This window comes from Triturus cristatus, chromosome 4_1, assembly GCF_964204655.1.
Source record: "Triturus cristatus chromosome 4_1, aTriCri1.1, whole genome shotgun sequence".
Classification (NCBI taxonomy): domain Eukaryota; kingdom Metazoa; phylum Chordata; class Amphibia; order Caudata; family Salamandridae; genus Triturus; species Triturus cristatus.
The window spans coordinates 440,432,714-440,445,829 of NC_140585.1; the positions used below are offsets into that span (position 1 = coordinate 440,432,714).

At 42.9% G+C, this 13,116-nt stretch overlaps 1 protein-coding gene across 1 annotated transcript in view; it reads left to right on the plus strand.

Moving 5' to 3' along the window:
• RAD51AP1 (RAD51 associated protein 1) overlaps positions 1-13,116 on the plus strand; it is a 361,837-nt gene that overhangs the window by 180,279 nt on the left and 168,442 nt on the right. The window contains exon 7 of the mRNA XM_085652597.1: positions 7,283-7,438. Coding sequence (XP_085508723.1) covers positions 7,283-7,438 — 156 coding nt within the window. The remainder of the gene's footprint in view (positions 1-7,282; positions 7,439-13,116) is intronic.

A 13,116-nucleotide genomic window follows, 5' to 3' on the forward strand; every position in this document is an offset into this window, starting at 1 on the left:
GACGGACTATATATATTTTTTTTATGACAACACTGATTGAGCTGAGGACTTGTCCAAACGCCTTCGCGTGTGGAAAGGGCTAAGATGTTTTAAAGGCACAACCGAAGTCTGACCCTGAAATTCTTACTTCTTCCTAAAGATGAAATGCAGTGGAGCTAAACCTGCTTTCTCCTACAAAATAACTCGCTCATCTAGATAAAATAAAGCGCGCTAATAATAGTTTTCCAGTATTGTGCCGCTCAGAGGCTGTACTTACTTCGATAGAAAAGACAATCCCCACTAAAAATAGATTTGCGGCCAGTCAGCATCTTTGTGTGCTCAATTTTAATTTCCATTGTAATTGCATCGCTGTCCTTGGGGTCTACACTTGCATTACTGAAGTGTCCCGCCTGACAAGAACGGAAGGGTGGCCTTGGCTTTGTGCAACCTTCCTTTCATTGACATAAAAATAGTTCCCTTCGCTTCCTTACTATTAAGCTTGTTCAGTGCATGATTCTTAGTGATGGAGAGCAGTGAAATTGCGTTACCACACCAATGTTATTTCAAAATTCTATCTTGGTTTCTTATTACAAATACAGGAATGCTTTGTTATAATATTGCTATTATTTGAGCGCAATAAACTAAATAAAATTCCTGGCACAAAATAATCTATCTATTTACAAGTAATGTATGTCTGTAGATACTCAGTTGTTTTCCAAAATAAACAGAGGAATGGGAGGTCCTTCGCATCACCCAACCCGAGCCCTTCTTGTTCCTCGTCTGGGTCTTCCCATTTGTGCTTCCGGAGGGGTAACGATTCAGAGTATAGGAGGAGTGTTCACTAGCCCTCTCTACAGTTAACAGTCCCACCCACTCTCCCAGCCACGCCCACTTCCTGAGGCCACGCCCACTCCAATTTCAAATCCTTCTTAATCGCGCAGAACCGCGAGCGCGCTAAAGATAGTATTACCACTCCTGAGGCGGAAGCCGGGAGAGTTTGTTGCACATTTAGTCTTGTTTTTAGCCTTGCAATTGTTACTGCTTGAAAGCTGCTGAATCGCCCCTGCACAGCGGATCCTAGCGCTGTGACGGGAAGGTGACAACATCGACGCCATCGCGCGCCAAACCTCGGGGCCACGCCCACTTCCTGAGGCCACGCCTCCCCTCCCCCTTCATCAATGTGCCTTCCCCGGACGCGCAGCGGACGTGCGCAGCGGGCGCGCCGTATGCGCGCCGATGGCGCGCCAAAGGGAAGCCCGTCTGCGCCCGTCCGCGCCAGGTCGGGCCTAGGGCCCTCCTCCCCAGGAGCCCACGTTTGTGGACAAAGGGTGTACTCGTCTCATCTACTAATGTCCATGCGACCGCCTGTTAAGCAACACTGCAAGACCCTACCAAATGACAGGTGTGACACCATCTCATGTTCTAACTGCAATTTCCAACTCGATGTCCCCAAGCTTTGTAGGCCCACCTCCCAAGGTCACAAGCCGACACATACTTGGCGCCTTGGAAGCCTAAACTGTAGATCCCTTGGTAAACATAAAAGAAATATATACGATCTACTATCCGACAATTTACTGGATGCCTTATTCCTCACTGAGACGTGGCTTCACGCCAGCTCAGGCCCAGATATAGCTGAAGCTCTTCCGCCAAACTATGCGATAGTCAGACAAGATCGTACCACCGGAGTAGGGGGCGGCATAGCAGTCATTTTCAAAAAATCACTGCATTGTACCTTGGAACATGTCTCTTTAAATGCCTGTGAGATAGCCCTCTTTAAACTTTTACTCCATCCGAAATTCTCTTTCATAGGTCTCTTGATTTACCGACCACCTGGCCCGTTGAATTCTTGGGTCACGCAACTGGTGGACTGGATTGCCTCGGTCAGGTTAAATTATAGCAACCTATCTATTATTGGTGACCTGAACATACACTTAGATGACCATAAGAACAAATTTGCCACAAATCTAATTCATGATGTGGCTGCCATGAATCTTACTTTGTGGAATTCGGGAGCTACGCACAAAGGCGGCCATTTACTGGATCCAATTTTTTCCAGTTTTCCCCTGTCACTTAGCCATCCAGCCACGCCCTTACAGTGGTCAGACCACTTTCTCATTTACTTTAGTGTGTCTAACCATCTGACTTTCAGATCCTCCGGCTTGACAGGGCAGTCCGGCAAAAGAAACTGGAAGAGACTAGACATAACTTACTTCATGTCTGTATTAAACTCTGCCCCTCTAGATGAATTCTTTAATACTGAAGATATTGAGATTGTTGCCTCTAATATAAACAATTGGCTATTAGGAGCTCTAAACATCTGTCTCCCGTTGGCACGTAATAAATTTGCATCCCACAATGCTCCTGCGCCCTGGTACAACGAGGAATTGAAGGCAGCCAAATCCAAGTGTAAACGCTTGGAACGTCTTTGGAGGAAGGACTACTCCCCTGCAGCCTGCCTGACTTACCGAAAAGAACTTAAGCTCTATCACAAAGCATGTTCCATGGCCAGAGCTAATTACGTGGCGAAATCAATTTCAGATGCCACAAATAAATCCAAAATTTTGTTTAATCTTGTAAAAGATTTAGCAGGCTCAAACACTGCAGCCAAACCTCTTCCACTGAATTATGTTCAATGCGAAGAACTGGCGCGCTTCTTCACAGATAAGATCGACATAATTCACCAGGACATAGTAAAGCAACACCAGACACAAACAGCGACAGATCGGGACCTCGTCCCGAAGATGATCACCTTCTCCCCTGCATCATATCTGTCCTACGAGCCACTTACAGTATGGCCCGAGATAAATCTTCAGGGTCTCCAAGACATTTTAGGGAAAGTTAAATCTGGCTCTCCCAATGACCCCCTCCCAATCTCTGTACTTAGACTTCTCGACATCCCACAACTCTCTATTATCTGCCAAGCCTTAAATTTATCTCTCACAACAGCTAAGGTTCCAGCCATGTGGAAACATGCCATGGTCTCACCTCTTCTTAAGAAACCATCGGCAGATCCAAAAATCCTGGCAAATTTCCGCCCAATATCTCTCTTACCTGCTTTCTCCAAAGTTATGGAGAAACATGTTCATGGACATCTCGCTAGTTTCTCAGAGGCGAATAACATACTTCATCCCTCCCAATCGGGCTTTCGCCCTGGTTTTTCAACAGAGACCACACTGCTGGGTGTGACGGAAAATCTTCGCCTCCTAGTTGACAGAGGTGAGACCGCCGCACTGATCCTACTCGACCTCAGTGCAGCGTTCGATACTATCTCCCATGACACTCTGTTAAACTCACTTTCCACTTTAGGTATCAGGGGCACAGCATTGGACTGGATATCATCTTTCCTAACTCTTAGGACTTTCCAAATCACCTCCAGTAATGCGACCTCGAATGTCCACCTATCTCCTCACGGTGTCCCCCAAGGTTCGGTATTAAGCCCTCTGCTCTTCAACCTATATGTCACTCCGCTTGCTCAGATCGCTGAAGCAGCAGGTCTAAACATGTTTACCTATGCCGATGATTCACAGATTATTTTCTCACTCTCCAATGGTGACCATGACTCCCCCTCCCTTTTGAAGTCTGGTCTTAGGAACATCTCCACCTGGATGAGCAAAAATATGCTCAAACTCAACGGTAGCAAAACGGAGGTTGTAATCGTGGGCCCAAATCTCAAACCCTTTGGAACCCAAGACACTGGCCATCCGAAATGGGTTCCCTACCCATTCCTTCACAAAAAGTTCGCAATCTAGGCATTATCATTGACAACGGCCTAACCATGGAGCCCCAGGTTACTAACCTAACATCCACCTGTTTTACCATCCTGAGGTGGCTCAGGAAAATCATCTGGATGCTACCGGACGACACCCAAAAGTCTGTGGTCAATGCACTAATCACCTCCCGTTTAGACTACGGAAATGTTCTCTACCTGGGGTCCTCACAGGGAACCATGCGCCGCCTACAATTGGCGCAGAATGCTGCGGCAAGGTTGCTCTGCAAATGCAACAGAAGGGAACATATGTCCGGATATCTTAAGGCACTCCACTGGCTACCGATCGGAAAAAGGGTCAAATTTAAAACACTCAGCCTTCTGCACAGAATCAAATGGGGCAATGCCCCTAGTTATCTGCAAAACCTTGTGCGAACCTACATTCCGGCTCGCTGTCTGAGATCATCAAACCAAGGTCTTTTCTGTGTACCTAAAGTTCGCTTAGCAAGGATGGGGGGCAGATCTTTTTCCCTATTGGGTCCTAAGCTTTGGAATTCCCTTCCTCAGCACTTACGTTTGGAAACCAACTATACGCGCTTTCGCAAAGCCATCAAAACCTGGCTCTTTTGCCAGTAATCTGCTCCAACCTCTCCTCTAAGTTTCTAGTTTCCTCAAGTGGTCCATATCTTTAGCGCCGGGAAACCCTTTTTGGGTAGCTGTCGCGCTTTATAAACTTATATAATAAATAAATAAATAATAAATAATAAAGATGGGAATGAGAGTTGGGGGTTGTAAAGAGAATGGTGTGGGAAATTTTCAGCGCTCCCCTTCTCACTTTATTCGCTGATCCTCTGGGGGGGGGAGAGAGTGAGAGAGAGAGAACATGTTTGTGTGTGACTTACATGTGCCAGTGAGAAACAGAAGAGAGAAATTGAGATCGCAACCAAATAGGCACTGGGATGACATTGATATGAGAGGGCTATCTTAGACTCAAACAGAAGTGAGTGAAAGAAGGAGCTAAGCACGAGACACAGAATTGAGGAGTGTCAGAGTCACATAGGTAATTGGGAGAATCCACAAACACCAAAGATAGGGTAAGATACAGAAACAGAAAGAAAGGCAGGGTGAGGCAGAGTCAGAGTGATTGACGTCCCTGAGAAAGAGAGGCAAAAAGTGAAAAAATGCCTGCACATATTGAGGTGAGAGAGAGAGAGAGCTCTGTGATATAGAACTGAGAGAGACTTGAAACAGAAATGAGAAACAGCAAGAGGTGGCAAAGAAAGAACACTGAAAGATAGACCCATAATGTAGAAGCAAAAAAGACATATAATGCAAATTGGAGGCAGAGTTTCTTTAGGAACAGAGGAATGTGAGAGAAACATCCCACAGATGCAAACATCAGTAAGGAAAGAGCAACAGAGAGAGATCTTGGAGGCACTAAGATCAAAGAGAAACAAGCGTGAGCATAAGAGTAACAAAAGAATGACGAGGGAGTCGGAGAAGGGAGGGTGTAGGAGAGAGGATTAAAAAAAAATGACATCGCGCAGCAATGAGAGGCGGAGCGAGTTTTCAAAGTGCTGCTGAAGGCTGGCGGTTCGCGCGTGCACGCTCGCGTGCACGCTCGCGTGTACGCTCGCGTGTACACAAGCACTAGGCCAGCCAGCAGCACTTTGAAAACTCACCTACAAAATGTCTCTCCGACCAGCGCATGCGCGCTGACTCAGCGAGACCTAAAAAGACATAGCACGCACACTACTGCTGTGGGGGTGGTCAACTTACTGAAATGATATTGAAGCACCCTCCATTGGTGTAAAGACTGAGCATTCTCCAGCACACAATAGATGGCATAAAGAACATGAGTGGGAGATTCACATTAGATCATTGAAGTGGTCCACGGTTGAGGTAATAACTCTGGCCCCTTGGTATCATTTTGATGTGTTTAAGGAAGAAGTTCATTATCCCTGTCTGTGCCTCTGCTTGTCAAAGTTTGAAAAATATAAACTATTGCCATTGAGTCCAGAAAACCATGTGTGTCCCGTAGTGCCTAATTTGTCACAGTGAATGTGATTCCAGGAATCTGTTACTTTTGTCTCAAAATCCCAAAAAAGTCATACAGCTTCATTGATTCCTATGAAATATTCCACTGAATTTGATCAATATGGCCAAATTTTGGTGGTTTCATGTTCTTTTTACACGCCCAGTGTGCTGGACGCCCTCTCCTGATTGGCTGCTCAGTGGCCCTGAATGACGTGGGGGTCTTTTATAAAGCAACTGTTTCTGCCCGTAAGGCGGGAACACTTTTGGGAAAAATGTATGCAGGGCGAGCAGTCCTGAATCTAGATGGCATGATCCAAAGCCTTTGTAGTGGGGGGTTGTTTCTGAAATACATAATCTAATACCATGCACTCCTAGATAGTTTTCTACCTATGCATCTGGGACATTGTTTACATTTTCCTGCAGGTTTTCTCTATGCCTTGCAGGAAAAAAAAAAACATTGACGGTCTGCCCAAAATAGTGTGTGCCTTCTGATGTTCTCACATTAGCAGCTTTGTGGTAGAAGGAATGCCCCTCAATTGTTTCAGCCAGCAGAGCTTTCTGTTTCTCTGCCACTATTAGATAGCTAGTATTCCCACCCCTTCTCTCCCCCTCCTCTAACTGAGGCCGGGGAACCTCCAATGTGGTGGGGTGGGTTGGATCAAAAGCTAATTTACACTGGTTCTGCATTTCAACCAAACTCCAAATGACCCTCATAGTTCTAAATATTTAAGAGACCTGGTAGCAATATTTTTCATGCAAATCAATTTGAATAACAATGCTAAGTTGCCTAAATGTGTGGCATCTGCCTAGACAAAAGAACATTTTGGCTTGTTGCTTGGAATCAGACTGACAAATTGCTGGAGAAATCAATCTTCAATGTGTATAAACAGAGTAACAATGCTAAGTTGCCTAAATGTGTGGCATCTGCCTAGACAAAAGAACATTTTGGCTTGTTGCTTGGAATCAGACTGACAAATTGCTGGAGAAATCAATCTTCAATGTGTATAAACAGAGTATCAGGCCATGTATGGGAATTCCTTTTCATAAGATTCAATTTCTACACTTGACTGACCTGTTTATAGAACATTCCTACCTTGCATACAGCAACTCATGCAAGCACATATACAAATCATATATTCCAAAAATCTTGCACAGCAACAGACTCAAACATTCCACCCCACATATCCACCAACCATTCACCAATAATAACCAGCTACTTCTCAGAACCAAGCCTTCTATGTTCAGCAGCTGTGGAGTGACTAGCAAAGCAACCATCTTGAATCAAACATACTGAAGTAGTTGACATTCAGAAGGAACATACTCCTCTGCAGATACTAGCTTGCATGTGAATGATACATTGAATGTAGTTAAGAATTGACGGTGCTGCATTTTGTTTTCAAATTTTGGATTGCAGCCTGACCATATCTGCTTTCATTGACCTCTTGACAGCTAAGAATGAGGTGACTAAACAATTATTTGTGTAAGTATTTTGCTTTGTAGAACTGTTTGTTGGGAAATTTTAGGCTTAACTTGCCCCTTGTGTTTCTCTTTGCTTTGCAGAATTGGGTAAAATCACAGATTTTAAAGACAATGACCTGGGCTCTCGCTGCCGGAGACAGGCAGCATCCAAAGCTTTATCTGATCAGGGGAAGATATTAATAGATGTCATTGATGACGAGGACTCGGTTAACGACTGCATGCCAGATTTGACCTCCGGTAACTAAAGTGTTCATTGGTTTTGCAATGCTCTGTGTTTTACACTGGTCAAGAAGCTTTACTGGAAAAGCATTCAACTGTAGAAAAAGTAAGGTCACTAATCCGAAACAAATAGGCCAGTTGAATACAATTGTATAAGTTCAGCCGCTTTGTACAATATGCCATGTCTGGTGCTTTGGGGTTGATCAACATTGGTTTTGTACAGTTATAGTTTATCCTCCATCAAGACTTTTTCCTTCTTGTTTAAGGTTGATTGATGGTTTCATTATAAACCTCTTTTCCTGCTTGGTTATAACTCTCTTTTAGAGAAATACCAGTCGGTCTTCCTTTGCTACATTAAGGTATACTTCTACTCCCTACTGATAAAGGACTAAACCCAGAAACACCAGTGTAGAGATAACAGCACTACCTGCACCAACTTTGGTGAAAAACGACAGCAACTTTGAAGTAAGCATACTGCATTTACTAGAATCAATGGGTGAACTGTGCTGGGATGAGAGGCAGTTTGCTCCCTCTCCCTTGTGTTTAACAGGCTTCCTTGAGCCAACAAACTGAAAAGCTCCCATGGGTTGCACATGTGGCGTTCTACTGTGACTTATGAAGACTTGGGCAGCATTTCCGCAACCCCAGATGACTTTACTATGCTTTTTATTACTTCTACTCTCTACTGATGATGGGCTAAACCCAGAAGCATGTTTCTAAAGATAACAGCACTACCTGCACCAACTTTGGTGAAAAACTACATTACTAGAATGCGATGAGGAGAACTGTGCTGGGATGAGAGGCAGTGTGCTGCCTCCCCCTTGTATAGTAAATTATATTGTTGATAAAGTTAGCAAGATGTTCAAAAAGACCATATCTCAAGATGGTGATATACCCAGAGCTTAATCCATTTTCCAGTTACAAGCCAAAGATGAATGTCCTGTTTAAGCAGTGTGGTACTAGCATACTTAAATGGATATATGTAGCCTAAAGTTATCCAAACCGTATTAAAAGGTAATCGCAATTTTAAAATGGACGATAAAATAAGTCTTGAATTTATATTCCTATATTGAACCTTAAAAACGACCCACTGCGCCTAGTTTTAAGCCTGGGAATGGTCCAGTGGAAAAGCTGACAATTTTGTCATTCTTTCCCTCCTAATCATAAGTCTAATTTGTATTCTTTACATTTTTTTAGGTCGAGCCTAGACAGCGCTTGCGCTGTCTGGAAGATCTGTTGTATGCACTTTTTGGGCTCTGGAGATCAGCCCCAGGACTTGTCTGCTTCCACTTTTGCTTAGGGACTATTTTTTTTTCAACTGCCTCTATTTAACTGTCTTGATAAAAAACGACCAGTAGAGGTCAGTAAAATACCGGAATTGCTTTCTGCTTAGGGACTTTCCTTATTTATTTTTCCGGCAACTGCCTCTATTTAACTTTCATGATAGAAAACGACCAGCAGAGGTCAGTAAAAGACCAGAATCACTTTAGCATTCCCTAAATTCCAGGCCATAGAAACTAGTCTTCCACAATCACCCGTAGACAATAATATTTTTTTCAAATCTTGTATTTTCAGTGATAAGAACACCAAAGGCCCCAATTTTATATTAAAAACAGAGCTTCTGACTATACTATTTCCCGCTGATAGGCAGTATTTCTCTCCATGTGTTCCCATACCTGGCGTGTTCCGCAGTTGGTGCTTACTTTCCCTCCATGTTAAAGAACAGTTGATGTTTCAGCACCCAGGCTAATGTGCTGCATAGCAAAATACATATGAGGTCCCAAAGGCGAGACCGATTGCATTGCAAGTGCTTGTTAATATTGTCATTGTTAAGAGTATGTAGATTCTAGAACACCTCAATGGTCTTTTTTTCTCTCAAATTAGTACCCACCTTATGTCCGTGAAAATAGTTGGATCCTGGAGGATTGAAGTTAATGGAGACAAGAAATAGATTTGTTATGATAGAGATTGGTTATAAAAGACCTAGGTTCCAAGGAGAGTTCAAGATTCAAATATTTTAGGAGTACATTTAGCATTTTTCTATATGCCCTTATTGTTCTCTTGATGTTTATTTGTTTGATTATTTCAGTTTCTCCCATAACAAAGAATGTACGTTTAGCTCAAATTATTTTAAAGGACATGATTGATTTCCTCATGCTATACAGAACCTAGATTTAGAGTTGAGTCCCTGAAAAGCACTGCTGGTATCCCAACGCAAGCATAACTTCCAATTCTCCTTACTCCTTAAAATCATCCCTTAACACCACTGTCCGCCCAAAATAGGCAGAGAGTTATACTCCCTGAGTCTCTGCAGCAAAACATGGTGGTCCACCTAGGCTGATGTGTGGTGATGGTGGCACCTTAGTTTCATTCAGCGCCTCTGATCACTTCCTCTGTTCTTAATCTCTTTTATCCTTCCATCAATGACCAATGTGTAGTCTTATGAACCACCATAATTCCTAAACTCTGTTTTCCTCATGAAAGATATTTATATATAACTACCTTTAGGCTTGAACATGAAATTAAAATCACACCAACCATAAGGTCACTTAATCTACATGGATGCTCAAGTAATCATTAAGAACTCCGGTCAGACCCACAAGTGTGTTTCTAGAAATGCTATGTAGTTTTGCAATGAAATAGAACAGTACACATCGGGTGTTTCTCTGCCCTGCCTACCAAAATGTATTTAACACTTTACAGTCTCAAATTTGTTATATTGTAATCACGGTCAGTGATGCATGCTGAGCTTATAGTTTAATGCTTTTGCTTAGAGCACTTGTCTTTGTAATAAAATCTTAGTATTTATGAACCACAACTACAATTTCCTAACTGTGCCTAATCAAAATTAATGTGTCCTTCTGTATCGAAACTCGTGCTCATGTAAAGCGCTCGGATACCCGATTTCCTCGGGTCTAGTTTGCGCTATATAAAATTCTGAGGGGGGGGGGGGATTCTGAACATCTTATTTCTATTGCTTTATACCTTGCCTTATCAGTAGACAGTTCTCTTCTTTTATATCGAACCGGAGGTGGCGAGCCAACGATTAATGGGGAGAGTCGGCCCTAAGCCAAGTCAAGGGGTTGCCTCCTATGTTTCTGTGCCTGAGCCGAGCCTTGAAAATGTTTGCTATGTAATCATAGACCAAACATCACGTAAAATATGATTGTCTCTTCAAAATTCAAAAAGTTTATTTCTTTTATGTGTGGGAGCTTTGACATTAATCCACCACATTATAGCACTAAACTGAGAAGTACTTTATCAAAAGTGATAAATTATAAACATGAACCTTTAGTAAACTAAGGCATGCAATTGCCATGTTAACCCTGTACTAGCCCAAATTAATACAGAGTGAAATTTCTTATGTTAAGGCTTTATTTTTGTTATCTCTTTGTGCACCTTTCAGCAGTTTGTACATAGCGAGAACTCAACCCAAAGGTATTGGAGAGCTTTACGTAAGCACCTGTTAAATAACCAAAGGTCACCATTCATTGTTGATGAGGAAATGAAGTGATTTTCCCAGAATCACAGGATGTTGAGCTGACACTCATTCTCGCACTGGGTTCCTCTGGTCCAAAGTCCGCAACTCTGTCCCTAACACATCCAGGGTACGGAGTGGGAAGCAAGCAGAAGCCACATGACAGCTTTGGTCGTTATGGGTTCCAACAGGACCGCGAGCTGAGCCAGAGTCGTGCTTCTGGCTCGAGCTTTTAGTAGCTCGCCCACCTCTATATCATACTGTACACTGTAAATTGGCAGTCAAGTGTTTTTTGATGCATGAGGTTGGGTCTGTTCGTCCAGTGGACAAAATAAACATGACATCCTGTTAACACCAAACAATATGTTCTGGGCATTGGGTGATAGGAATTTCCCTTCCTTTGGAATTTCCCTTCCTTTCACTGCAACAACCTCAGCTGTCTATAAGGGTAACTCCCTTTAATATGCAAATTTACAACTTTGGCACTTGATTCTAGGTGTCATAAATTGGAACTATCAGAAAGCGGTTACTGAGATATTAAAGCAGACACTGAGTACCATGGACACGGTGGGGGGGGGGGGGGCACTGTGGGAAGTATCATGGCTGCGGAAGTTGTATAGGTCACAAAGATTGTATAGTAGCCAGATCTCTAGTACGGCATTCAGCGCCCATTCATGATAATGAAGACTTTTACCCGGCTAGTGTAGGCATGGCCTAGTAAGCTTGGCAGAAAGAAGCACGTAGGATAATGGTCAATCTATAATACAAGGGAAAAATTAGATCCTTCAAGGACTGCAAAAAAGCATTTGGGTGACTGAGTAGGAATACACTAGGAGCCCCCAGAGAGTTAGCGAAATATTAAAAGGTAATAATGACAATGGATGACTCTAAAGGTGTGAGATCAAAATTGCATAAACTCTTGTTAGACTCTCCTGGGCCTCAGAGACTGGGAGGACATGGTGGCCAGAGACATCCCAGAGAGAATGTGGGATGGTCTACGGCTAGATCCATTCAGATTTAATAACTCGATCCAACACAAGGAATCATTTATTAGAATAAGGATGCAATATAATCTATCCCTGCATAGGTTGAACAAAATGTATGCATAGTGGCTGACCTGTGATGGAGGCGGTTTGGCAACAAAGGGGATCCCATGCACATCTGGTGGGAAAGTTTGACAATTTCACTTTCCTAGAACGAAGTGTTGGCTTCAGTGAAAGGCCTGGTACTCTTCCCAGTCCCAGAAAAATAGGGGCAATAAGAATGGTCCCTGATCTTTCAACTATTGGTCCCTGCAAAAATAGTAGTAGGACACATGTAGAAACGAAGCTCCCACATTTATTAATCTATGGTATAGCAAAATGTGGGAGACCATGGCAATGGAAAGGATAGCTAAACATTTAGTTAAATAGATGGATTATTTACTAGCGATCTAGTGTCCGACGGACGAATATATGGACAGGGAATTAAGTCCCGAAATAGGAGTCCTACATCTGTTCGACTGAGCTCCAACCACACCACTTACAGACTTGAGGAAATGCCACAATCTGTGTATTCCACTGACCCAAGTGACATGAGTATGCATTACCAGTAAAGATCATAAGAGACAACTGCAGGACAATGGATGGTAGGCAAGAGAGATCATTAGATCAGATCGAGAAGTATCAACATTTAAAGAGTCTATTGATGGTAATTGAAGGAATGTAACCCGCTACTAATCCCAATGTGATGTTTAGACACCAAGAAAAAGAAATTAAAAAATACACCTGCATTGAGTACACATCCCTTCGCTCTGTTAGGTGACATTGGAATTAGTTCCTTCACATTTGGTATGATAGTAATGACTGCATCAATCGGATCTCCTACATAGAGTACAAGAGAAAGGTAGTCACCTTTGTCATGTTCTTGATTTTATTGGGGTCCAGCAGTTACATTTCGCAAGTCCCGAAAGAAAACCACGACCTCTTCAGAAAAACGGAGAACTGCAGATGTTTTTCACCTCTCCTGCTAAACAATGCTCTTGTGGCAAGGTTCCGAGTGGTAAAACAAACCTATCCGAGAATCTCTCATATGTAGATTATATCGTTCATCCCTGCCCTGAGTCCAAAAATCAGTACCCATGATATTTTTTATAAACTAATGTTTATTATGTGTTATTCTTCCACAACTACTTTTAGTGGCTTTAGATTTGGGCCATATCTGCAGGGTTGAACAGGAA